The sequence below is a fragment of the Bos grunniens genome, chromosome 11 (assembly GCF_055505025.1).
Source record: "Bos grunniens cultivar Pamir isolate PY7600 chromosome 11, Bosgru_T2T1.0, whole genome shotgun sequence".
Lineage (NCBI taxonomy): Eukaryota > Metazoa > Chordata > Mammalia > Artiodactyla > Bovidae > Bos > Bos grunniens.
In genome coordinates, this window is record NC_141175.1 from 103578385 (window position 1) to 103604092 (window position 25708).

Below are 25708 nucleotides of genomic sequence, written 5' to 3' on the forward strand. Positions count from 1 at the left end.
CTTGTTACAGTTAGGCAGGGGTAGACATCTAGGCTCCCTTCATGGCTTTTGCCTATAGAGCAGAGATGGGACTTTTTTTTTTTTTTTTTTAATAGTCTTTGAAATAGAACAGTTATTGTAGAACATTTTTTCTCTCTTACTAGGCCATCCTTGGACTTTGGTAGACAGAGTGAGACTTTCTTGGGGCATTTTTGTGCCCTCTTGTTGGTGTTTCCAGGATGCTGGCTTCTCTGATACCAGTCTGGAGTGTAAGAAGCAGAAAGAAAACTCATGGCACTCACTGTTAGGTAATTCCTTGGGTCCCAGGATCTCTTCTGTCTGCTGTCTTCTTCCTGCTGTGTAGAGTTTTCTGTATGCTTAATATATAATGTGCAGGGTTTTCATTGTACTTAGTGTGAAGGAGCAGGAAATGGCAACCCACTCCAGAGTTCTTGCCTGGAGAATCTCAGGGACAGGGGAGCCTGGTGGGCTGCCGTCTATGGGGTCGCACAGAGTCGGACACGACTGAAGCGACTTAGCAGCAGCAGCAGCAGCAGCAGTGTGAAGGATAGGGAGAAATGTGTCTGCTCTGTTTTGGTCTGTAATTGGAAAGCCTGATCTTGAACCTGAGAAAAGTCATTTAGGATATTGTCATCTAAAGACTTGTAGTATGAGATTTCACTTTTATGATTGAATTGATCAACATTGTTAAGAGTTTACAGTTCCACATTCATGTTCTGATTTATCTTAATCATTATGAAACATTTTCCTCTGGCAGTTTTCTTCTCTTTGCCATGATGAGTACAAGAAGGAAAAATCCTAAATTTTCATTTGTATTCATTAAAGACTACAAAAGACTACAAAGTTAGGGTCTCCAGGCAAGTGGCCTATTTACGTCAATTGGAGAATAAAGTGCTTGGTAATTTGAAACAGACAGCAGAGAAAGATATCGTGGAGTGGATGGGGGGGGGGGGTGGAAATATGTGAAAGAAGAAGTGAGAGGTGTGAAGTTTGTGGTTGAAAATGAAAGGTCCAAAAAGACACAAAGAAGAATTTGAAAAGAGTTTTACAGAAGAATAGGAGGGGGAAAAGGTGGAAAATGAGGAAAAGAGGAAAGTGAGGCGATGGAAGAAAGAATCATGAAATTGGTCATAAAAGGAGTAGTCATGTCCAGGTAGCACATTCATTAGTAGAGCCAGTCCACTGGGTAGAATTGATAGAATTGATTAATTACCAGTATTATTATTTTTAAGTAAAGATGATTCTAATGAATAAAATGCTCTGTCTTGAAAGATTCTTCGTAGAAAAATATATACCATTATATATTTCACTCAGTCACCATTATATAATTCACTGACTCTGCGAATTCTCCAGGCCACAATACTGTTGTGGGTAGCCTATCCCTTCTCCAGAGGATCTTCCGAACCCAGGAATCAAATTGGGGTGTCCTACATTGCAGGTGGATTTTTTACCAACTGAGCTATCAGGGAAGCCCCTATATTTTAGAATACAAATGTTTTTTTTTTTTTCCTTTTGGGAGCAAAGCGACACCTTTATGGAAAATGTCTGCCAATAAGTTTAAGTTCTGAAGGAAAATAGTTAATAACCATCTGGTGATTTTTACCCTGAGTTCCTTACGGCTTATTGAATTTGACAAAATCAGGTTACATAAAATCATTTATATTTTTTAGAAGTAAAGAACTGTTGTTATGGCTAAGTACCTTTATCCCAGGTTATGCAAATTATGGTTTTTCTTCTCATTTCACAATGATAATGGACTTTGGGACTTGATAGTAAAATTCCTAAAGAGAGACTACCCTGTCTTCAAGGGAAATCAAGGGAAGTGATTGCAACTATTTAGACGAAGATAATATTTCTAAGAAAGTGTGGGTGATAGGTATATGCAACATCATTTTATATCTTAAGGTTTTGTGCTTTACAAGGTCAGTGGATAGATTTTTACCTGTTAAACCTCTACTTGGAAGTTTGTTTTGTTTTGAATGACGTCATTAATAATTATATTACTTTAGGGGACAACTTACAAATAGTGATCATGTTCCAGAAGACTCTTCAACCGTAGCATATCTGTTATTCACTAGGGTCCTGTTGTATAAGCATAGTGAAAACATCATGTAAGGGAACAAATTGAATTATATTCTTTGTTTTAATGTAAATAAAATATATGGTTCTCTATATCTGTGAGCCCCATTTTCCCTTTTGAGTTTAGAAGGGTACAAGTTCTCTTCACAGTTCATGTTTATGTCATGGGTTCTGACTGAAAGACTCCAAAAGTAGGCAGTGATCTTGTTCATTCCTGTAACTCTTAAAAGAGACCTTGGAAATAGGTGTTGGCTGAACATTTCAAAATCCTTTCTGTCCCCAGGTGTAACTTCGGAATTTTTTTTAGAGCGGTGTATTTATTTAGCTGTGTCAGTCTTGGTCGCAGCACATGGGATCTTCGTTGCGGCCCGTGGGCTCTTTAAGCTGTGGTGCTCAGGGTCTTTAGTTGCAGTGCATGGGGTTAGTTGCTCTCTGGCATGGGGCGTCTTAGTTCCCTGACCAGGGATCAAACCTGCGTCCCCTGCATTGCAAGGTGAATTCTTAACCACTGGACCACCAGCAAAGTCCCTGAATTGAGGATTATGGACCTAAAATTTTTGATGAACCCCTCTTCTCCTTGGAGCTCTTAACATCTCATCTCTTGAGAGATGAGAGAAGAGATCTTGGGACCCCAGGAATTACATAACAGTGAGTGCCCCGAGTTTTCTTTTTGCTTCTTACATGAGGAGAGAAGGGGGTAGGGGGCAGAACAGTATTAATTTGCAGGCTGCTGGAGTCTAGACCCACGTTGAGGACAGTATTGGGTCTGTCAGTGCTACTCACCCAGTGGCTCAGCATCAATTTGGAGCTTGTTAGAGATTCTCAGGCCCTGTGTCAGACTGGAGAAGGAAATAGCAACCCACTCCAGTATTCTTGCCTGGAAAATCTCATGGACCAAGGAGCCTGGCGGGCTACAGTTCATAGCATCACAAAGAGTCGGATACAACTGAGCATACACATGTCAGACCTACTGAATCAGAATCTTTGGAGGATGGGGCCCGAATTTTATGTTTGACAGGCTCTTTCTGGTGGTTCTGATGCTCAAAAAGATTAGAGAAACAGTGAGATACCACATCTTGTTTGTAATTTTTAGCTATCCATTCTCCTTAGAAATGTCTTCAGTTTCTGTTCTTATAACCTGTTTCATTCAGTCTCCTGTCTTTGACTTTTCTAGGCTTTTAGTCTCCTAAACTATCTTCTGAATCCAGTTCTTTCATTTTTTTCTTTAAGAGATCTGTTCATGGGAAAGTGTCCATAATTTCATGTAGGCCTTCTCCTTTCTGTTTAAAAATGGTTGTATAAGAATGGTGAATGTGGAATAAGATGTTGTCAAAAGCAGTGACTTCCTGAAGTGTGCAGCTTGTTAAATTTTAGAATCTGTTACAGGGAGTTTTTCATATATTTAAGAAAAATTTTTTCTGTATGAAATAGTTCAGTGTGGTTACCAAAGAACAGAGGGATGGATCAGATGGTTTGTCAACCTTCTTTCCAGTGCCAGAATTTTATTATTTAATAAATACTAAAATAATTTAAAAGTACGTTTAATTTTTGATAATTTTAATTTTAACATAAAAAGCCAGTTTTTAAATGTTAAATTAAGTAGTGCCACCCAACATCTTGCTGATAACAATGAAAAAAATGTTTTCTGTTTGACTTTTATGTACTACATATTGGATATTAGTTATTAGTGCTTCTTTATGTTTTCATCTGTAGATTTATAGATTTATTATTTATTTATAGATTTTTAAATTGAATTGTTGAGTCTGAAGCTATTATTGTTGAACCGTATGAAATTACCATTTTTTTTGGTCAAAAATGTTCAAACACTGGCAATTTTATATGGTTCAGCTAGTAATTCTTTGAAAACCTAAAGGTACTGTTTTCATTAGACAACTGACTTGATTACTGATTTGAAGAAATGAAAGTGGTTTCTTTAGAAATTTTGTATGTTTCAGATTCTTAGGTTCACGGAATGTGATTTATACTTTTAATGTCTAATGTGGGTATGTGCTTTTCTACAATTAAGAAAAAAGAAGCTATATTCAGTCTTCAGTAAAAACAAACCAGTGACCGAAACCAGGGACTTTCAGTAAGGTTGTGTAAAAGTTCCCTCATGGCTTCCTGCCGGCTTCTCCCATAGAAACTGATTGATATGATTCAAAGAAATACAAAAATAAAAATTTTGTCAGTAACATTGAAAACAGGACATCATCAAACACATATCACTAATTTGATGGAGTTTTTTCTCTATTATGATAGAGTTTGAACTTTTTCTGAGAGCTGGTAAGCCACTCTCCCCAAGAGAGTAGGGTGGTACTATGGAAAATATGCGTGGAGAAAATTCTGGAAGTCACTAGTAATGCTGTGTTCGGGTGGACAGTGGAGGATACTCTGGGAGGGATGGTTGTAGGAAAACCATGTGTGACTGTTCCCTGATTAGAACAGTCAGTGGTGTCCCTTGGAATTCCAAGCAGGACTAGCTGAGAGCTTTACTGCCCAAAGTCTTAAGTTAGGTAGTGTAGACTTGCTCTGATGTCATGGAGAGAACACTTTTTAAAATTTATTGTATTAAAGTGTACTTGATTTACAGTGTTGTGTTAGTTTCAGGTGTACAGCAAACTGATTTAGTTATACACATACATACACACATTCCTGTTTAGTATTGTTTTTCATTATGGTTTATCACAGGGTATTGAATAGAGGTCCCTCTGCCCTACAGTAGGACCTTATTGTTTATCCAGTCTCTATAATAGTTTGTATCGGTTAATCCCAAACTCCCAAGAGAGAACACTTTTAATATGAAAGGGTGGAGTTAGAAGCAAAGAACAGACAGGAGATGACCCATTTTGAGCACTTTGATAGCTATATGCTGTGGAGTAAGAGTAGCCGTAGCGTCTGAATCTGAAAGAAAATATGTGTGACTCTCAACCCAAGACATCTTTTCAAAAGCATGGCTTTTGAAAGCCAAAGTATGGGGTGCAGATTGGAATTTGGAGTGGGGGTTTTTCCTCTGCTGGCACTGGCTGGTCTCCCTGCTTGGTGAGGCTGGCCTCTGGGAAGGTAGTTTGCAAAAGTACCAAGATGTGCATGAGGGCAGAGAGCGGCCTCAGGTCCACATCCCTCCTACCACAAAAGAGCTGCTGAAAGACCGAACCTGTATGCCATCCCATCCTCCTGCTTACTTTTAAAAAACTTCTTATTTTTAAAAAAGTTTCAACTAAGATGAAGTTATAACTTCTCTATGCATTTTGCATATTGTGAACCTGTTGCCTCTTATTGTTTTATCTATCTGTAGAAACTTGTTTCTTTTCAGAACCAGGTGAAAGTTCATTACAGAAATCATGCCTTTTTACTCCTGAATAATTTTATTTCCTAAGAACAGGGAATTCTCTTATGACAGTCAGGTGTCAAGTCTTAAAAATTTATGCACCATGTTGCATACTCTGTAGTCTTCTTTTTTTAAAAAAAAATCTTTTCGCCACACCACGACGCACGTGGTATCCTAGCTCCCTGACCAGGGATGGAACCTGCGTCCCCTGCATTGGAAGGTGGAGTCTTAACCACTGGGCTGCTGGGGAAGGCCCTGTCATCCGTCTTCTACTGGTTTGTCCCAATAGTGTTCTTTATAGCATTTTTTTTCCTGTTCCAGATCCCATCCAGAACTGTCATTTGTATTTAGTTGTATCACACATTGTTTGCCTTTCTCTGTCTTGCATCCATGTTTGATTCTCACTCGAATTTGTTATTGCTTGGACAGTTGCAGAGGGGTGATTTTCTAACATTCATCCTTTTTTCATAATTTATAAGCTGGCATTCCACTGTAAGAAACACTTTTCCATCATCTGTTAATTGTTATTGATTAAAATGGACTCAAGATTCTTACTTTATTTAGTAAGTTAGAAGTCATTACCATCAATATTTGTTTTAATACTTAAATTGCCCTGAATTTGGCCAGTGAGAGCCCCTCGGGGAGCTTCCTGTGTCCTTTTGACATATCCTGTCTTGTTCTTTAAGTTGAAGTATATTCTTTCTTTCTTTATTTGGCCATACTGCAGAGCATGTGGGATCTTAGTTCCCCAACCGAGAATCCAACCCCCTGCATTGAAAGTGCAGAGTCTTAACCACTGGACCACCATGAATTCCCTTGGCCTGCTTTTCTTTTTTAAATAACATTTTCTTACTTGACCCAAGTGTGCTCCAAGTTTATCTTAAAGTTATTTCTTCAAGGGTTCTAATCCTTTGTTAGTGGCAGGTGTCTAGAAGCCACTGTCTGGCACCTTGTAGGTGGTAAGAGGTAACGAGGGGAAGAACTCAAGGATAGTTCACGCATGCTAATTTTGGACACAGTCTGCTTGGTGTGGTCAGCCTTTTCCCCACTGTCTGCACCTGGCAGTCAGCACGGTTTTCATTTCTAGAGCCATAGAGTGCATTCTCATCTCAGAGTAAGTTCCCCGTTGCTGCTTCTAGATTTTTTTGACCCTTTAAAAACATTCTTCTACATGAATTTTAGAATGACATGTCAAAAATGAAGTTCCAAATTTTTTTGCTATTTTGAAAGGCGTTGCATTTATTATTTAGCTTAGGGTAGGGTCTATCTTTTTTATTTTTTGCAAGATTGGGTTTCCCACTTAGAATTAATAACTGAGTTAATTTTTTTTTCTTCCATTACAGGCTCTAGGAAAAGGCTTATAGATTTTTTTAAATTTAATTTTTTAGGCATTTAGTTTTTTATCACATAACTCTTGAGTGCCTCTTACAGTGTAATTGTTAATAGTTTTGTGTTTGTGAATAGTACTTGTATAACATTTCTTTTGTTGTAAATGTACATGCATGGAAAAGTACTTAGACCATGAGTGTATAGTAATGAGTTTTATATAAGCCAGGCCAATGACTTGAACCTTGTTGGCACCTTGAGACTCCCCGTATACCCTTTCCTAGTCACAACTCCTGCCTCCTTCCTTCCCTCCTACAGCCAGCAAATTAAGAAACTAAAGCTGTTTATATTGTTCAATACAAGGAAACATGACAGTTAAGCAGGAAGACCTTATTTGCCACAAAATTCTTACGTGATATCTACTGTGTGGTCCTTTATGTGAGGGACAAGGAATAAGGCAATTGACTGTTTTTAAGACTAGCTTTATGAAACAGGCAGATTTCTGTTCCTTCTGTTTCTTACTGAGTCCATCCTTAAGTAAAACTGAGATTACAATATGAATTAAAAGTAGTCTTTCCAAGATTTGTTTCATTTAGATGTCAAATTAGTAGTAGCCTTAGATTATCTAGCTTGATAGAGATGCCAAAACCGTTCTGATTTCTCTTGTTTAATGAGGTTGTGGAAATTGCTTCACCAGCCTCAGCTTCCTTTCAGTGCTGCTGATCAAGATAAATGCATGATTTCTTTTCTGCGATCTCTCAGATTTTGGTGTCCGTTCTGTCCTGGGGCCTCTTATACACAGTGTACTTCATATTGAGCTGTCTTGTTCTCTTATTTCAGTGTCTACATTTACCCCCTTGTATTTCCCAGAGTAGGCTTTCTTGGCATGCGACTGTCTCAAATTCAAGTAACTGACTTTAAAAAAAATTGTGTTTATGTTTTTGGCTACGCCTCTTAGTTGCAGCATGTGGGATCTAGTTCCCTGACCAGGGATCAAACCCAGGCCCCCTGCATTAGGAGAGCGGAGTCTTAGCCACTGGATCACAGGGAAGTCCCTGAAATAATTGACTGTTGTCCTCTTACATCCACCTGAGTGATTTGTTAGGCATTAGGAATTTGACCCCAGTCTGGCCTGGGGAAATTTTTGCAGAATAGAAAGTACAGAAGAAATAGCCTATGGAAATGGATGGTTATGCTATAAATGTTATATTTATTATATTATTAGATATATTATCATCAGTTTCAATGATCCGTCTCTACCTTCATACAAATAGGGTCTTTATGGTTGTCTCTACCTTTTAAGAAATGATGTTGGTATCATGCTTGAAATGTTAGTTCCAAAAACGTTGTCTTTTTCTCCCTATCTTTAGCTTTCCAAAGTGCTAATTAGAAAGTGCTCACATCCTTACAGATATTGATAGCACTGTGTTGCTGGTGGCTTTGTCGCTACTTTGTTAGTTCAGACTCTTTTATTTTCAGTTCTGTCTCAGTGAATTCAAAAATGAGTATCTGTTTCTGAAAAGTGCAGCTTTAAAATTTCTGCTGTTCCAGTTCAGATTTGATTATGATGGTGTTTTTATGTTTTTTTTTAAGAAATGCACTAATAACGTGTAGTTTTGTTTTTAGAAAAAGTGATTGCTTATCAACGAGAATTTCTTGCTCTGAAAGAACGTCTCCGAATAGCTGAACATCGAATCTCTCAGCGCTCTTCTGAGCTCAGTGCCATTGTACAGCAATTCAAGCGTGTAGAAGCAGAAACAAACAGGAGTAAGGATCCAGTGAATAAATTTTCAGGTACAGGCACTGTTTTTTGTTTTATGGACAGATTATATTTTCAGAGAGTCGCGTGAACTACTCTCTTTGAAAGCTGTCGACGGTTGCTTACCAGCCAGCATTTATTAACCTCTACAGAGAGAAAAATCACCACGTAAAACTCTTTCTGTTGTTGTTAATTATAAAGCAATTTCATTAATTGCTAAATTTGATTTAAAGAGAGTAATATTAAGTTACATTTCAGTTATATACGTTTCATTGACAATAGTGAAGAAACAGCCTCTTTTTAAAAACATACAATATGAGGCTAAAATTTAACTTGGTGTTTATGATCCTTTCTGTTGTGACCTGTATGGACTTCAGATGAACTCTGGGGAATCTTTGAGCTATTTGAAACAAGTAGCGCTCTTAAATATGACTTACAAGAAATAAAAAAGACATAGTTTTACAATGGGTACTTTGAATTCATAAAAGTTAAATTCCTAAAAGGGAAATTACTGAACAATAGGATAAAATGTTTTCAGGTTTTTTATGCTGTTCTGAATAGCTGAAACATTTATTATATTATCACCACAATTTTAATATATATTATATAATCTAATTTAATTTGAAGGTGAATATTGTTGTCTTCTAATTTGTAGTTGTTGCTTTAAGATAAGATTAAACTTGAATTTCATGTATGATAGTCCTTTTGCATTTCTTCTGTGAAATTTTGGTTCTGAATTTTTGGAATATTTTAATGGAGTTTTCATATTGTTCTATATGAAATTGTTGTCAAGGCTACCAGTCCTTCCTGCTTACTTTCTTATGTCAAAAGTTAAGTTCTAGTTCAGTGGAATTTTAAAACAATATTCCTTATCCTATCAAGGTTTTATTTTTATATTAAATGGTTCATTGGTTCCTCTCATAAAACTGAAAAATGATTTAAAAGTTATGAACAGTACCAAAGATTCTCAGCTTGTGCTGTTTAAATTATTGTACTTGAATTAAAAGAAGAATCTTCCATGTGAAATTTTGGGCAAACGTAGTCGCATAAAAAAGTGGAAGCTACTGGTGGTCGTATTTATAATTATTACATTTTATGAATAGGTCACTTGTTTAAAGTCTGTCCCCTTGGGCTCGAGTTCTGACATATTACAAAGATGAGGAGTTCATGTCCCACCTTTTCATAGTACTTTAACTCACATTTTTAGCTTTATTTAGACTATTCTCAATATCATGACTCTGTGAGACTCTGGTTGCAAGTGTCCATGGAAATCTGACTCACCACAGCATGAGAGAAAAATTTAGGAGAGAAAATTCTTTTAGTTTTCATATATTTTTACTGCTGTCTTGGTAGCATCCATAACATCTAAAAGTAAGATATTAGCATGGAATGATTATACTTCTGTGTTTCAGATGATACCCTAAAGATATTAAAGGAGTTAACAAGCAAAAAGTCTCTTCAAGTGCCAAGTATTTATTATCATTTGCCTCATTTATTGCAAAATGAAGGAAGCCTTCAACCTGCCGTGCAGATCGGAAATGGACGAACAGGAGGTATGTTTATTTTGTTTCCCGTTGTAGCTGCGTTGCTGGTCAGAATTGTGTCTTGGGGTATTATGTGGTATTAACTTTACTGAGGCTTTCAATGGCTAAGTCAAATATCTCTTTGTAAATGTCACATTGCACTTGAAAATACGCAGGTTATTTTCAAATATCTTTTGATACTGATTTCTAACATTAATCCACAGTGATAAGAACACACTGTATGATTTCAGTACCTTTAGACCATAAAATTGTTTTTTATCCCTGGATATATTCCAGTGTCTCCTAGTTTATAGTCTATGGGAACTTGAATTTGTAACGTACTATTGTGTGAAAATTGTATAAATCTTAATTATGTTCAGTTGGTTCACGGTACTTTTCAGGTCTACTATATCCTTCTACATTTCTGTCTCTTCATTCTATTAATTTTTGAGAGTTTGATATTGCAACTGCAACTAAAATCTTAATTTTCTAATTAAAAATAATTTAAAAATAAGAGGAAAAAAGAAAAATGCACATTACTACTCTTAGTTGAATAGTCTCCATTTAAATAGTTACAAGCAAATTAAGTATTTGTATATTATATAAATAAAATTAATTTATACCAGCATCCTCGTGCAAAAGAGCCATTTGTGAATCTTGTAGCATTCAATATGCTTACTAATAAAACTTTAATAAAAGTTTTAGTTTATTAAAAAAAAAATCACCATCTGGATAAGATGCCATAGCCATTTCATGCATTTGTTGTTTTAGACTATTTATTTATTAATAAGAATCAAATCAAAAGAAAGTAGAAGTGTTTTTAAAGTTATTTAAAACCTCTAAGGTCTCTTATAGGTTCTTTTATAGTCAGTTCTTGTTTCATGAATGTGACATTCTCTCTCTTTTTTGAAGTTGCTTTTTCTATCCCATTTGTTAAAGATTTTTTTCATCATAAATATAATAAAATCTTAGTCAACCAGCCTCTCAGTAGTTAACATTCTTATTAAGCTGAAACTGTTTTCTAAAGATAGAAAAAGCAGACAACTTGGGGGAAAACGACCAAGAGAACCTGCAGATTTTCTTTAAAAATCTTCGTTCCTAAATCTTTAGGCAATGGTTCTTAATATTTTTAAAGTAATACAACCCTTTAGTTATGTTAGGAAAGCTATTAACCTTCTACTTAGAAACATGCTCCTAGAAAAGTAATTTTATATGTAATTTCTGGGGTTTTGTGGAGCCCTAAAACCTATCTAGGCACTATACATGAAGAACTTCAGTTTATTTATTTTAATTATTTTTTTGTGGACTCCCCAGTGAGCCTTTTTTTTAATTTTTAAATTTTTTGGCCACACCACTTGGCGTATGGGACCGAACCTCCTCCCCATGCGTTGAAAGCACAAAGTCTTAACCACTAGACTGCCAGAGAAGTTCCCAGGAGCTTCAGTTGTTTCAGATCAAAGAAAACTGCTTTTTGCTTACAATTCTGTTCTTCCGAGGTCAGGCTGATTAAGGAACACTACTCAGACCAGCATATCCTTCTAAGGGTAAGGAGGGAGAAGATGGTCAGGGCAGCTACTGACCTCCTCAGGAAAGGAATTCTCACATCCACCCATCCTCCCGCAGATTTAGATCTGCAATAAACAGGCACAGCGAGCACAGATGGATCAAAGGCTGTCTTGTATAACGAGGGTTCCCAGATAGTTAAGAAAACCAACATCATGAATGACTTAATGACTCACAGAGCAAGCAGACTATAATATTAAGACATATTTTCAGAGGGATTAGAGATGAAAGCTCATAAGTGACTATTTATAAAAGGATCGGTTAGCATTTTTGTGTTTTTATTTTGATATTTGTATTTTAAGTTTGCATATTGTAAGGATAGATACAGCTGAAGATCAAATTAGTGATCAGAAAGATTGAGCTGGCTATGGAATTCTTCTGGAATGCAACATAAAGGATACAAAGAGTTCAGACCAACATTCTGACATTTATGTAAAAAGGAATATGAGAAAGAGAACAAAGAGAGTGAGGGGGAGAAATAATCAAATAAATAGTAGAAGAAAATTTCTTTGATTGAAGAAACACATGTGTCTTCAGATGAAGGACTCACTGCTGGGCAAGGTGGTTGAAAAAAGACCCTCCACAGGTTACCTATCAGAATGGCATTACTGATTGGTAGAGGACAGTGGGTAATTCTTTAAATATTTGCTGAAGTTAAAAGAAAAAATGGGGAGACTCCTCTGGGTGTCCAGTGGCTCAGACTGTGTGCTCCCAATGCAGGCGGCCCGGGTTAGAGCTAGATCCCACATGCCTCAACTAAGAGTTAACATGCCATGCCTAAAGCTTGTGGCAACTGCAGGCTGCAACCAAGACCCAGAGCAACCAAAAAAAATCCATGCGCTTGTGTGAGTTTTGTTACACAAAATCAGAAGTGATTCCTAGTCTTGTGATCCTCCTCCTACTACAGGAAGAATGCTTTAGTCAAATAATCAATTATATAAACAGTTGTACAGTTAAACAATGTTAATGATGTGAAGGATGATTTGAGAATGAATAGAAAGACTATTAAAGAGTTTAGTCTTGAAAAATACATTTGACCTGAGATCAGAGGAGTAGGTCGTTTACTGGTAAAGATGGGTGAATTAGTTTCCTGTTGCTGTGTGGCACCTTACCACAAGCTTGGCGACTTGAGACCACACAAATTTATTATCTTATAGTTCGGGAGGTCAGAAGTCCCAAAATCAGTGTGTCAACAGGAGCGTGTTTCCTTTGGAAGCTCTGGAGGAAAGTCGATTTCTTTGTCTTTTCCAGCTTCTAGAGACACCTTCGTTTTTTAGTCTGTGGGCCCTTTTATCTTCAGAGCATAGCATCTTCAGATTTCCCCCTGAATCTGACCCTTTAGCTTCACTGCTACACCTTAGAGCAGTGCAGATCACTGGGCTACGCCAATACCTAAGGTAAAAACTGTTAGGGCTTTCATAGTTTACTTGGTACCTCGGTCGTGTAATCTTTTCCCACAGATCTAACAGGTAGTTCTGTGAGTAAAGGAAACCACACAGTTGCTCTGTGATCCGTTTCCAATGAGTCATTTAGTTTTTAACAAACTGAGTAATTGAAGAAATGCCAAATTAAGGTTGTTCTTGATTTTTAAAGGAAATAAGTACTCGATTGAAAACTTGCTAGAAAATTGAAGAAAACTGATACAACTGTTGATATCTCTGTCAGTTTATAAACTCCACGAGGCAGTGGCCTTAGCTATCTCATGACTGTGTTCTATTTTATTGTTTTAGGCGTTTTATTTTGTATTTCAGTTCAGCTCAGTTCAGTCGCTCAGTCGTGCCCGACTCTGTGACCCCATGGACTGCAGCACGCTAGGCCTCTCTGTCCATTACCAGCTCCCGGAGTTTACTCAAACTCATGTCCATCAACTCAGTGATGCCATCCAACCATCTCATCCTCTGTCATCCCCTTCTCCACCTGCCTTCAATCTTTCCCAGCATCAGGGTCTTTTCCAATGAGTCAGCTCTTCACATCAGGTGGCCAAAGTATTGGAGTTTCAGCTTCAGCATCAGTCCTTCCAATGACCACCCAGGACTGATCTCCTTTAGAATGGACTGGCTGGATCTCCTTGCAGTCCAAGGGACTCTCAAGAGTCTTCTCCAACACCACAGTTCAAAAGCATCAATTCTTCGGCACTCAGCTTTCTTTACGGTCCAACTCTCACATCCATACATGACTACTGGAAAAACCATAGCCTTGACTAGATGGACCTTTCTTGGCAAAGTAATGTCTCTGCTTTTGAATATGCCATCTAGGTTGGTCATAACTTTTCTCCCAAGGAGTAAGCGTCTTTTAATTTCATGGCTGCAGTCACCATCTGTAGTAATTTTGGAGCCCAAAAAAATAAAGTCTACCACTGTTTCCACTGTTTCTCCATCTGTTTGCCATGAAGTGATGGGACTGAATGCCATGATCTTTGTTTTCTGAATGTTGAGCTTTAAGCCAGCTTTTTCACTCTCCTCTTCCACTTTCATCAAGAGGCTCTTTAGTTCTTCTTCACTTTCTGCCATAAGGGTGGTGTCATCTGCATATCTGAGATTATTGATATTTCTCCCAGCAATCTTGATTCCAGCTTGTGCTTCATCCAGCCCAGCGTTTCTCATGATGTACTCTGTATATAAGTTAAATAAGCAGTGTGACAATGTACAGCCTTGACGTACTCCTTTTCCTATTTGGAACCAGTCTGTTGTGCCACGTCCAGTTCTAACTGTTGCTTCCTGACCTGCATGTAGGTTTCTCAAGAGGCAGGTCAGGTGGTCTGGTATTCCCATCTCTTTCAGAATTTTCCACAGTTTGTTGTGATCCACACAGTCAAAGGCTTTGGCATAGTCAATAAAGCAGAAATAGATGTTTTTCTGGAACTCTCTTGCTTTTTCCATGATCCAGTGGATGTTGGCAATTTGGTCTCTGGTTCCTCTGCCTTTTCTAAAACCAGCTTGAACATCTGGAAGTTCACGGTTCACATATTACTGAAGCCTGGCTTGGAGAATTTTGAGCATTACTTTACTAGCGTGTGAGATGAGTGCAATTGTGCAGTAGTTTGAGCATTCTTTGGCATTGCCTTTCTTAGGGATTGGAATGAAAACTGACCTTTTCCAGTCCTGTGACCACTGCTGAGTTTTCCAGATTTGCTGGCATATTGAGTGTAGCACTTTTACAGCATCATCTTTTAGGATTTGAAATAGCTCAATTGAAATTCCATCACCTCCACTAGCTTTGTTCATAGTGATGCTTCCTAATGCCCACTTGACTTCACATTCCAGGATGTCTGGCTCTAGGTGAGTGATCACACCATCGTGATTATCTGGGTCGTGAAGATCTTTTTTGTACAATTCTTCTGGGTATTCTTGCCACCCCTTCTTAATATCTTCTACTTCTGTTAGGTCCATACCATTTCTGTCCTTTATTGAGCCCATCTTTGCATGAAATATTCCCTTGGTCTCTGATTTTCTTGAAGAGATCTCTAGTCTTTCCCATTCTGTTGTTTTCCTCTATTTCTTTGCATTGATCACTGAGGAAGGCTTTCTTATCTCTCCTTGCTATTCTTTGGAACTCTGCATTCAAGTGGGTATATCTTTCCTTTTCTCCTTTGCTTTTTGCTTCTCTTCTTTCACAGCTATTTGTAAGGCCTCCTCAGATACCCAGTTTGCCTTTTTGCATTTCTTTTTATTGAGGATGGTTTTGCTCCCTGTCTCCTATACAATGTCACGAACCTCCATCCTTAGTTCATCAGGCACTCTATCAGATCTAGTCCCTTGAATCTATTTCTCACTTCCACTCTATAATCGTAAGGGATTTGATTTAGGTCATACCTGAATGGTGTAGTGGTTTTCCCTACTTTCTTCAATTTAAGTCTGAATTTGGCAATAAGGATTTCATGATCTGAGCAACAGTCAACTCCCAGTCTTGTTTTGCTGACTGTATAGAGCTTTTCCATCTTTGACTGCAAAGAATATAATCAGTTTGATTTTGGTGTTGACCATCTGGTGATGTTCATGTGTAGAGTCTTCTCTTGTGTTGTTGGAAGAGGATGTTTGCTATGACCAGTGTGTTCTCTTGGCAAAACTCTATTAGCCTTTTCCCTGCTTCATTCTATACTCCAAGGCCAAATTTGCCTGTTACTCCAGGTGTTTCTTGACTTCCTACTTTTGCATTCCAGTCCCCTATAATGAAAAGGATATCTTTTTTGGGTGTCAGTTCTATAAGACCTCGTAGGTCTTCATGGTGTCATTCAACTTCAGCTTCTTCAGTGTTACTGGTTGGGGCATAGACTTGGATTACCATGATATTGAATGTTTTGCCTTGGAAACGAACAGAGATCATTCTGTCATTTTTGAGATTACATCCAAGTACTGCATTTTGGACTCTTTTATGATGGCTACTCCATTTCTTCTAAGGGATTCTTGCCCATAGTAGTAGATACAATGCTAAGTGTTATGTGGCAGCCTGGATGGGAGGGGAGTTTGGGGGGAAATGGATACATATGTATGTATCGCTGAGTCCCTTTGCTGTTCACTTGAAACGATCACAACATTGTTAATTGGCTACACCCAAATACAAAATACTGTTCATGGGGTTCTCAAGGCAGGAATACTGAAGTAGTAAAATTTACCCATTCCAGTACATTTTAAGTTGCTGATTCCTAGAATGTTGATGTTCACTCTTGCCATCTCCTGTTTGACCACTTCCAATTTGTCTTGATTCACATACCTAACATTGCAGGTTCCTATGCAATATTGCTCTTTAACAGCATCGGACCTTGCTTCCACACCAGTCACATCCACAGCTGGGTGTTTTTTTTGCTTTGACTCCGTCTTTGGCTCAGCCTTATTTAACTCAATGAAACTTTGAGCCATGCCATGTAGGGCCACCCAAGATGGACAGGTCATGGTGGAGAGTTCTGACAAAATGTGGTCCACTGGAGACGGGAACAGCAAACCACTTGAGTATTATTACCTTGAGAACCCATGAACAGTATTTTGTATTTGGGTATAGTCAATTAACAATGTTGTGATGGTTTCAGGTGAACAGCGAAGGGACTCAGCGATACATACGTAAGCATCCATTTTCCCCCAAACTCGCCTCCCATCCAGTCTGCCACATAACACTGAGCAGAGTTCCCTGTGCTTACAGTAGGTCCTTGTTGCTTAGCCATTTTAAATATCGCAGTGTGTATGTGTCCATCCCAAACTCCCTCTCTCCTCTTCCCAGCCTTCTCCCCAGCAACCATGAGTTCCTTCTCTAAGTCTGAGAGTTTCTATGTTGTAAGTTGCAACTGTGGTTTTAGATTGTCTGGTACATTACAGACCAGACAGATGTATTACAGATGCACAGTTCATACTTGAATGGGAAATACTGGACAGTGAATCAATGGAACAGAGTACCTAGTCCAGCCCTCGGGCTCTATTTCTGTTTGGCTACTCGACGCACCTTGCTCCTCACGTCAGGATGACGAGTGTGCTCAGTTGCTCAGTTGCATCCGACTCCTTGTGACTCCACGGACTGTAGCCCACCAGGCTCCTCTTGTCCATGGGATTCTCCAGGCAAGAATACTGGACATTAAAAAGAATACATTTGAATCAGTTCTAATGAGGTGGATGAAACTGGAGCCTTTATACAGAGTGAAGTAAGCCAGAAGGAAAAACATAAATACAGTATACTAACGCATATATATGGAATTTAGAAAGATGGTAACAATAACCCGGTGTACGAGACAGCAAAAGAGACACTGATGCATAGAACAGTCTTATGGACTCTGTGGGAGAGGGAGAGGGTGGGAAGATTTGGGAGAATGACATTGAAACATGTAAAATATCATGTAAGAAACGAGTTGACAGTCCAGGTTCGATACATGATACTGGATGCTTGGGGCTAGTGCACTGGGACGACCCAGAGGGATGGTATGGGGAGGGAGGAGGGAGGAGGGTTCAGGATGGGGAACACATGTATACCTGTGGCGGATTCATTTTGATATTTGGCAAAACTAATACAATTATGTAAAGTTTAAAAATAAAATTAAAAAAAAAAGTATAAAAAAAAAAAAAAGAATACTGGAGTGGGTAGCCATTCCCTTCTCCAGGAGATCTTTCCATCCCAGGGATTGAAACCAAGTCTCCTGAGTCACAGGAGGATTCTTTACCATCTGAGCCATGAGAGAAGCCCCCACTGGGAGGATGATACGGCCTTATTCTTGATATTCCTGAAGTTTTTCTTCCAAACTCTGACCCTTTAGAATACTTTCATTTTCTACCTTGTAAACCACAGAAGAAGAATTGTAGCAAATAGGACAGGCTGGGTTATGTGGTGGTAACTAACAACTCCCCAGATTTAATTAATTGAAGGTTTATTTATTTCTGCTCAAAGTACATGTTCATTAGGGTTAGCAGGGGACTTCATGCATCACTGACCACTCAGGATCCAGGCTGATGGAGCAGTTGCCATGTTAAATGTTAAATGGCTGCTCTGCTAAGCAGAAAAGATTTCACACTAAGTTCTAGGTACTCAGGACCCGAGTTACACGTGGTGGTGACTCATTGTTACTAATTATGTCCTCTCCTCCCAAGTTCCCCAGCCACTCAGGTGGTGCTAGTGGTAAAGAGCCCTCCTGCCAATGCAAGAGAAATAAGAGGCATGGATTGGATCCTTGGGTTGGGAAGAGCCCCTGGAGGAGGGTATAATACTCCAGGATTCTTGCCTGGAGAATCCCATGGACAGAGGAGCCTGGTGGGCTACAGTCTGTGGGGTCACAAAGAGCTGGACATGACTGAAGCGACTTAGCACACAGCATGCACCAAGAAGACTTTACCACATCTCCAGAAGGCAGGAAAGAGCTGTCCTTTTTTTATGGTATTTTGTGAATTACCACTGGCATGGATACTCTTAATTCTGTAGATTTAGCTGAAATTAGTACTTTCCTTTTTAATGCTTTTGGAGACCTTGAGTGCCTTGGTTTAAACTAAAGAATATCTATTTCAGGTCCAAAACAGTCTATTGGGGAAAAATGGCTTCTTCTCTAAACATGCCATCTAACTCTTTGTGTCTATTCTCCACGAAGTTTGGTAACCTTTTAAAATTGCAAATGGATACTGTCACTTCCCCACTTACCACCTTACAATGGCTTTCCCTTGCACAAAACTAAAACTAAATTTAAGGTTATATGTGATCTGATCCTGAACTGATTCGTCTGAGTCTAATCTCATTCTGCTTTGGATACGTTCTATTCTTGCTCTTGCATGACTAGCTTAAGACCACTCTCTCTTCAGCACCCAGCTATTTCCTCATCTTCTTCATCTTCTCTCTCTCATCGTTAGTTACCAGCTCCATTGATATTAGAGAGTCTGTTCATGACTGTACTGTCTGTAGAGGTACCTTTCCTTCCCCTGTCCTCTGCACATTCTTTTTAATATTGCCACGTTTTAAGATTTTTGTTGTTGTTGAGGTGCTAAGTCATGTCTGACTCTTTGTGACCCCATGGACTGAAGCACAACAGGCTCCCCTGTTCTCCACTATCTCCTGGTATTTGCTTAGATTCCTATCCATTGAGTTGGTGATGCTGTCTAATCATCTGATCCTCCGGCGCCCCCTTCTCCTTTTGCCTTCATTCTTTCCCAGCATCAGGGTCTTTACCATTGAATTGGCTTTTCACATCAAGATTATTAAAAATTGTTTATCTTTTTCCATCCTCTAGAATGTGTTCAGTAAGAAAGGTCCCATGAAGGCAAGGACCTTATCTATGTTGGCCACTCTTATATCCCTAACACCTAGAATAATGCCTTGTGTTTAATGTGGTCAATATGTATGTTCAAAACAAATATAGCACTTCTTTTTTTGAGTCCTTGAAAACTCTTCAGCCCAGAATGAGAGAGAGGATTATGATATTCACACTTGGGGGTTTCCCTTAAGCTATTTGGACCTTAGTATTCTGAACTGCACAATCCTGGTAGTAAAATCATGGACCCATAATCTTTAAGCCTCCTTCTAGCTTTAGAAGTCTATGACCTCTAAGTATTGGGTTGGCCAAAAAGTTCATTTGGATTATGGGAAAAGCTGATATTTTGTAGTACAGTATCTCCAATGAATTGTTACGTTATTAAAACTTCATTTAAAATTTTGCAAGCTACTTCTCCACTGATATATAACACTTAAGATACTAAGACTTTGAAAGATGTTATTTTTAAAAACATTGTGAAATACTGTAATATATGTGTTCCTAAATATTATTGTGCTGTGCAGAATTGTGTCATAAAATGCTAAAAATGGGGTTAGGATCACAGCACTCAAAAACACTGTCAGTTGCACACGAAGAAAAGATGAGCTCATCAAAGCGGTGGCACGATGTCACACATACTCAGTGTCGGAGAAATGCGTAAACACTACAAGAAATACCATATTCCATCAATACCTTGTGATGAAGACTTGAGGTTTGCTTGTTGAAGTGGGCTTCGGAGGGACTGCAGCCTGGAAGGTTTTTGTGAAGTGGTGCAAAGTGGGCGGACTGAAATCTGGTGGAAAGTTGTAGCACCAGAAATAGACGGGTGTGGTTCTCAGCGTGCAGTGAAGTGAGACAGCTGTGCATTATTTTTACCCGGCTTGGTTCACTTTTCTGAACTCAGTCCAAATGGGTACGGTTTTCTGTGCTCACCTAGTAAGTGTTTGTCCCGGGGGAGAATTGCATAAAAGCCAACATAAAATCCACATCATGCTCAGATTGTTCTCTAGTGTATTCATCATGTCGGAAGAATGCTTTAAAACAGGCATTATGGTAGACCTGACTGTAACTTTAAGACTTTAAGTTGCACAAACAGAACACAATTTCCGCATTACCTCACTTAGTTTCTGTAAACATTCACACCTTTTGTAGCTGTTGTATAATGATCAAAACCAGGAAATTAGCATTAATGCTGTTAACCTTGGCTCTTACTCAGATTCTGTCATTTTATTACTGTTGTTGCTGTTATTCTGTTCCAGGATCTAACTCAGGGTCCCGTATTTCTTGTACTTGTCAGGTCCCCTTAGTCTTCTCCAGTCAAGGACAGTTCCTCATCCTTTCTTTCCTGGTCTTGGTGGAGTATCCCCTGAGTTTGTATTTGTCTGACGTTTCTTCATGGTTAGATTGGGGTTATGAATTTGGAAAAAAGCCACAGAAGGGCTGTTGTGTCCTCCTTAGGGCGCCTCATACATAACATGTGAGACATTAATTTTTAGGATGTGTTTAATATTTCTAAGTTTCAATTATATAATAAAATCTGTTGTTTATACTTTACTGTTCATTTTTACTGTGTGGTTTAATGTCTTTCATCTTTATCAGTTCTTTGGCATTATTGCTTTCCTTACGAAGAAGCCATATGGAAAAGAATTACTGTGTAATAGGCATACCCCATATCTTTGATTATTTTTCTTTCTGAAATGTAGTATATTTTGATCACCCAATTCTTTCTATCAATTTTAGAGTGTATAATTTTGAAATAGTGGAGTTTTTCTGCATTGTCTCTGTGACATCTTTTAATATAATTACTATCATTTTTTTGTTTCAGTTTCAATAGTAATGGGAATTCCTACAGTGAAGAGAGAAGTTAAATCTTACCTCATAGAAACTCTTCATTCCCTTATTGATAATCTGTATCCTGAAGAGAAGTTGGACTGTGTTATAGTAGTCTTCATAGGAGAGGTAATTATTTGTTATATATATATTTTTACTATGTATAATCTGTAAGAATTGAGACCATATTTTGAATATGCTCTTATAAACTTTTTGTATAAAATGTGATGAGCAGCAGCAAAGGTTAGGTGGTCTATTCCATCTGACAGTTAAATATAAATCTAACTTGTAATCTTTGCATTCACTTCCTTTCTGTATTCACAATCCAGGAATGGCAATATCTGTTGTCAGTTGGATGATATTATATATATAGATCCTTTACGAACGAGTCTCCATTTTTAGCTCTAGGACCTGAACTTGGAGATTTGCATTAATGTCTTTGGGGAGCTTTGAAACCTGAGAAAGGTTTAGCCTAGGCTGGGGTTTCTCTCATTTCTATCCTCCCTACCCCTTCTCTGCACTCCCAATGTCCAGCACATTATCGTAAACCTATGGCTGATCCATGGTGGTGTTTCTATCATTTCTATCCTCCCTACCCCTTCTCTGCACTGCCAATGTCCAGCACATTATCGTAAACCTATGGCTGATCCATGGTGGTGTTGGTAGACGCCACCACAGTGCTGTAAAGCAGTTGTCCTTCATTTCAAAACAAAGAAACTTTAAAAAGTCAAAAAATGAAAAGTCAAACATCATGTTAATGATAAATACTATATTTCTTTTATTTTAGTCTCCTCAAAAGATATGGGGAAAGAGTAAATCTGGAGCAAGTTTTTTTAATGAGGAAGAAGCACCCTGGAATAAATATTTCCTTAATTATTATAGAATTTCAGAACATAAGAAGGTTTTATAACCTCATCTGATGATTCTGGCCCACTGATTGCCAACTTTTCAGTGTTTCCTGTCTCTTTTTAAATGAAAATGTTCTTGTTTATATATAAAGAATAAACACATGTATATTGTTCAAAACATTACAGAAATATATATTGAAAAATTGCCTGTAATTCCTCCATATAGATATAACTACTGTCACTATTTTGAAATACATATATCTTGAGGTATGAAATATGAAATACATATATCTTAAGACATTTTTCCCCTGGCTGTATACATATATGTAAATGGAATTGTTCTGTATATCTCTTAGTATCATGGACATTTTCCCAAGCTAAAACAGATAGCTATCACACCATCATTGTTATGGCATCGTAACATTCCACTGTATGGTTTTTAACATTCTTTTTTTTTTTTTTTTTTAACATTCTTGATTTAGTTTCTGATTGACAGATTTAGACTGTTTCACACTTTTGCTATTTTCACAGTGCACTGAACATGACTATAAATAAATGGTTGTGCACTTGGCTGGTACTGATGCAGGATCAATTCCTAACTAACATGGAATTACTGGGTAAAGTCCACATACATTAAATTTTCACACCTGGGCAAGATGCCGTGCAGAAGTTAAGCTGCTCATGTCCCTTTTCAGCAGTCTGGGAGAGAGCTTGGTACCCTGTCCCCAGGCTCTGTGAGATAATGTTACTATTCTTCAAGTTTATTTTGGCTAATTTGATAGGTAATGATAATACATTGCTTTTGTTTAATTTGGATTTGTCTATTGAATGGGTTTACATGGTTTATATATATTTGGGCCATTTGTATTTATAATATTATTATTATTTAACTCATTTATTTTAATTGGAGGCTAGTTGAAATATTGTGGTGGTTTTTGCCATACATTGACATGAATCAGCCACGGGTGTACATGTGTCATGGCACCCTACTCCAGTACTCTTGTCTGGGAAATCCCATGGACGGAGGAGCCTGGTGGGCTGCAGTCCATGGGGTTGCTAAGAGTCGGACATGACTGAGCGACTTCACTTTTCACTTTCCTGCACTGGAGAAGGAAATGGCAACCCACTCCAGTGTTCTTGCCTGGAGAATCCCAGGGACGGGGAAGCCTGGTAGGCTGCTGTCTATGGGGTCGCACAGAGTCGGACACGACTGAAGCAACTTAGCAGCAGCAGTACATGTGTCCCCCTGTCCTGAACCCCCCTCCCACCTCCCTCCGCCTCGGGTTGTCCTCTGGGTTGTCCCAGTGCACTGGCTTTGAGTGGCCTGCTTCATTCATTGAACTTGGACTGGTCATCTGTTTCACATATGGTAATATATGTGCTTCAATGCTATTCTCTCAAATCATCCCACCCTTGCCTTCTCCCACGGAGTCCAAAGTCTGTTTTTTACATCTGTGTCTCTTTTGCTATCTTGTATATAGGGTCATCGTTACCATCTTTCTAAATTCCATATATATGCGTTAATATACTGTATTGGTGTTTTTCTTTCTGACTTTCTTTCTTACTCTGTATAATAGGCTCCAGTTGCACCCACCTCGTTAGAACTGACTCAAATGTGTTCTTTTTTATAGCTGAGTAATATTCCATCGCATATGTGTACCTCAGCTTTCTTATCCATTCATCTACCAGTGGACATCTAGGTTGCTTCCATGTCCTAGCTGTTGTAAACAGTGCTGCAATGAACATTGGGGTGCATGTGTCTCTTTCATTTCTGGTTTCCTCGATGTGTACACCCAGCAGTGGGATTGCTGGGTTGCATTCTATTTCTAGTTTTTTAAGGAATCTCCACACTGTTCTCCATAGTGGCTGTGCTAGTTTGCATTCCCACCAACAGTGTAAGAGGGTTCCCTTTTGTCCACACCCTCTCCAGCATTTATTGTTTGTAGACTTTTCGATAGCAGCCATGCTGACGGATGTGAGATGGTTCCTCATTGTGGGTTTGATTTGCAGTTCTCTGATAATGAGTGATGTTGAGTAGCCTTTGCTCATTTTCATTTGTAAGTGTTGATTTATAAGAAATTTTCATATGAATGAACTCTGACTGTTTAACTCTTGTCCAGTTTGTTTTTTGCATGAGCTTTGTTTATGATGTTTTTGTCTGTTATAGAAATTTTACATTTTAATTAATCAAATTTGTCAATCACACATTGTATATCAGTAGAAATTGGTACAACCTCTTTAGAAAGCAGTTTGTCAGTTGCTGTTAAAATGTCAGGTCTCCTCTGTGAGCTAACATCCTGCTTCTAAAAATTGATCCAGTAGAAACATTTTTGAGTATTTAAATATATTCCAGCACATGACACATTCATACAGCTCTTAAAGTGCATTGACAAATGAATGGAGAAAATGGTCTCGTGAAATAGACTGGGAACCATTTTTTAAATTAATTCTTATTGAAGTCTCACTGTTTTACAATGTTGGTTAGTTTCTGCTGTGCAGTAAAGTGAGTCAGTTTTATATATGTGTATATATTTATATATATCCCCTCTTTTTTAGACTTTCTTAGACTTGAAACTGTTAGTAGCAGATATTTTGAGAACGGGGATTATGGGAAGATACCACTTTATATTGCATTTAGTTTTGTAAAATTAAAACTGAAAAAATTGCTCTCTCTTTGTTTTTGACTGTGCTGGGTCTTTGTTGCTGTGTGGGAGCTTTCTCAAGTTGTGGTGCCGGGCTTCTCATTGCAGTAGCTTTTCTTGTTGGGGAGCATGGGCTCTGGGGTGTGTGGGCTCAGTAGTGTGAGGCACGGCTTAGTTGCTCTATGGCATGTGGGATCTTCCTGGACCAAGGATCAAGTCTGTGTCCCAGGCATTGGCAGGTGGATTCTTATGCACTGTACCACCAGGGAAGACCTAAGATTAGAACTTTTTTGCAACGAGCTTGCACTGATTTTTATCAGGAAAAAAGCCTTAAAATTTAAAAACTATAGAATAAAAAACTATCCTTATTCATTTGAAAAATTGTACTCAGCTTATAGACAGAGATAAACACTTGCTGTTGTTCAGTTGCTCAGTTGTGTCCAACTCTTTGCGACCCCGTGGACCTCAGCACGCCAGGCTTTCCTGTCCTTCACTGTCTCCTGGAATTTGCTCAAGTTCATGTTTATTGAGTTGGTGATGCCATCCAGCCATCTCATCCTCTGTCTCCCCATCTCCTGCCTCAATCTTTTCCAGCACCAGGCTCTTTTCCAGTGAGTCAGCTCTTTGCAGCAAGTGACCAAAATATTGAAGCTTCAGCTTCAGAATCAGTTCTTCCAATGAATATTCAGGGTTGAGTTCCTTTAGGATTGACTGGTTTGATCTCCTTGCAGTCCAAGGGACTCTCAAGAGTCTTCTCCAGCACCACAGTTCTAAAGCATCAGTACTTTGGCACTCAGCCTTCTTTCTGGTCCACCTTTCACATCTGTACATGACTACTAGAAAAAACATAGCTTTGACTGTATGGACCTTTGTTGGCAAAATGATGTCTCTGCTTTTTAATGTGCTGTCTAGGTTTGTTATAGCTTTTGAACACTATGAAGATTCAGGGCCCTCTTGCTGTAGCTGTTTCTCTGATCACTAAGATGTAATAATGCTGGGTTTGGAGTCACATGACCTGTGTTCAGGGTCTGGATTCTGCCATTGGAGCAGGTAGTTTTTTTGGTCAGCCTCAGTTTCTTCATCTTTAAAAGGAGAATAATGC

At 38.5% G+C, this 25708-nt stretch overlaps 1 protein-coding gene across 4 annotated transcripts in view; it reads left to right on the plus strand.

Annotated features, from left to right (window-relative positions):
• MGAT4A (alpha-1,3-mannosyl-glycoprotein 4-beta-N-acetylglucosaminyltransferase A) overlaps positions 1-25708 on the plus strand; it is a 176571-nt gene that overhangs the window by 95872 nt on the left and 54991 nt on the right. For 3 of the 4 annotated variants that reach the window (XM_086328066.1, XM_086328067.1, XM_086328068.1), the window contains exons 3-5: positions 8360-8527; positions 9905-10045; positions 21112-21245. In XM_086328066.1, the coding sequence (XP_086184192.1) occupies positions 8360-8527; positions 9905-10045; positions 21112-21245 (443 nt within the window). Of the gene's footprint in view, positions 1-143; positions 288-8359; positions 8528-9904; positions 10046-21111; positions 21246-25708 lie in introns of all 4 variants that reach the window. The other variant, XM_086328065.1, reaches the window with a different exon arrangement.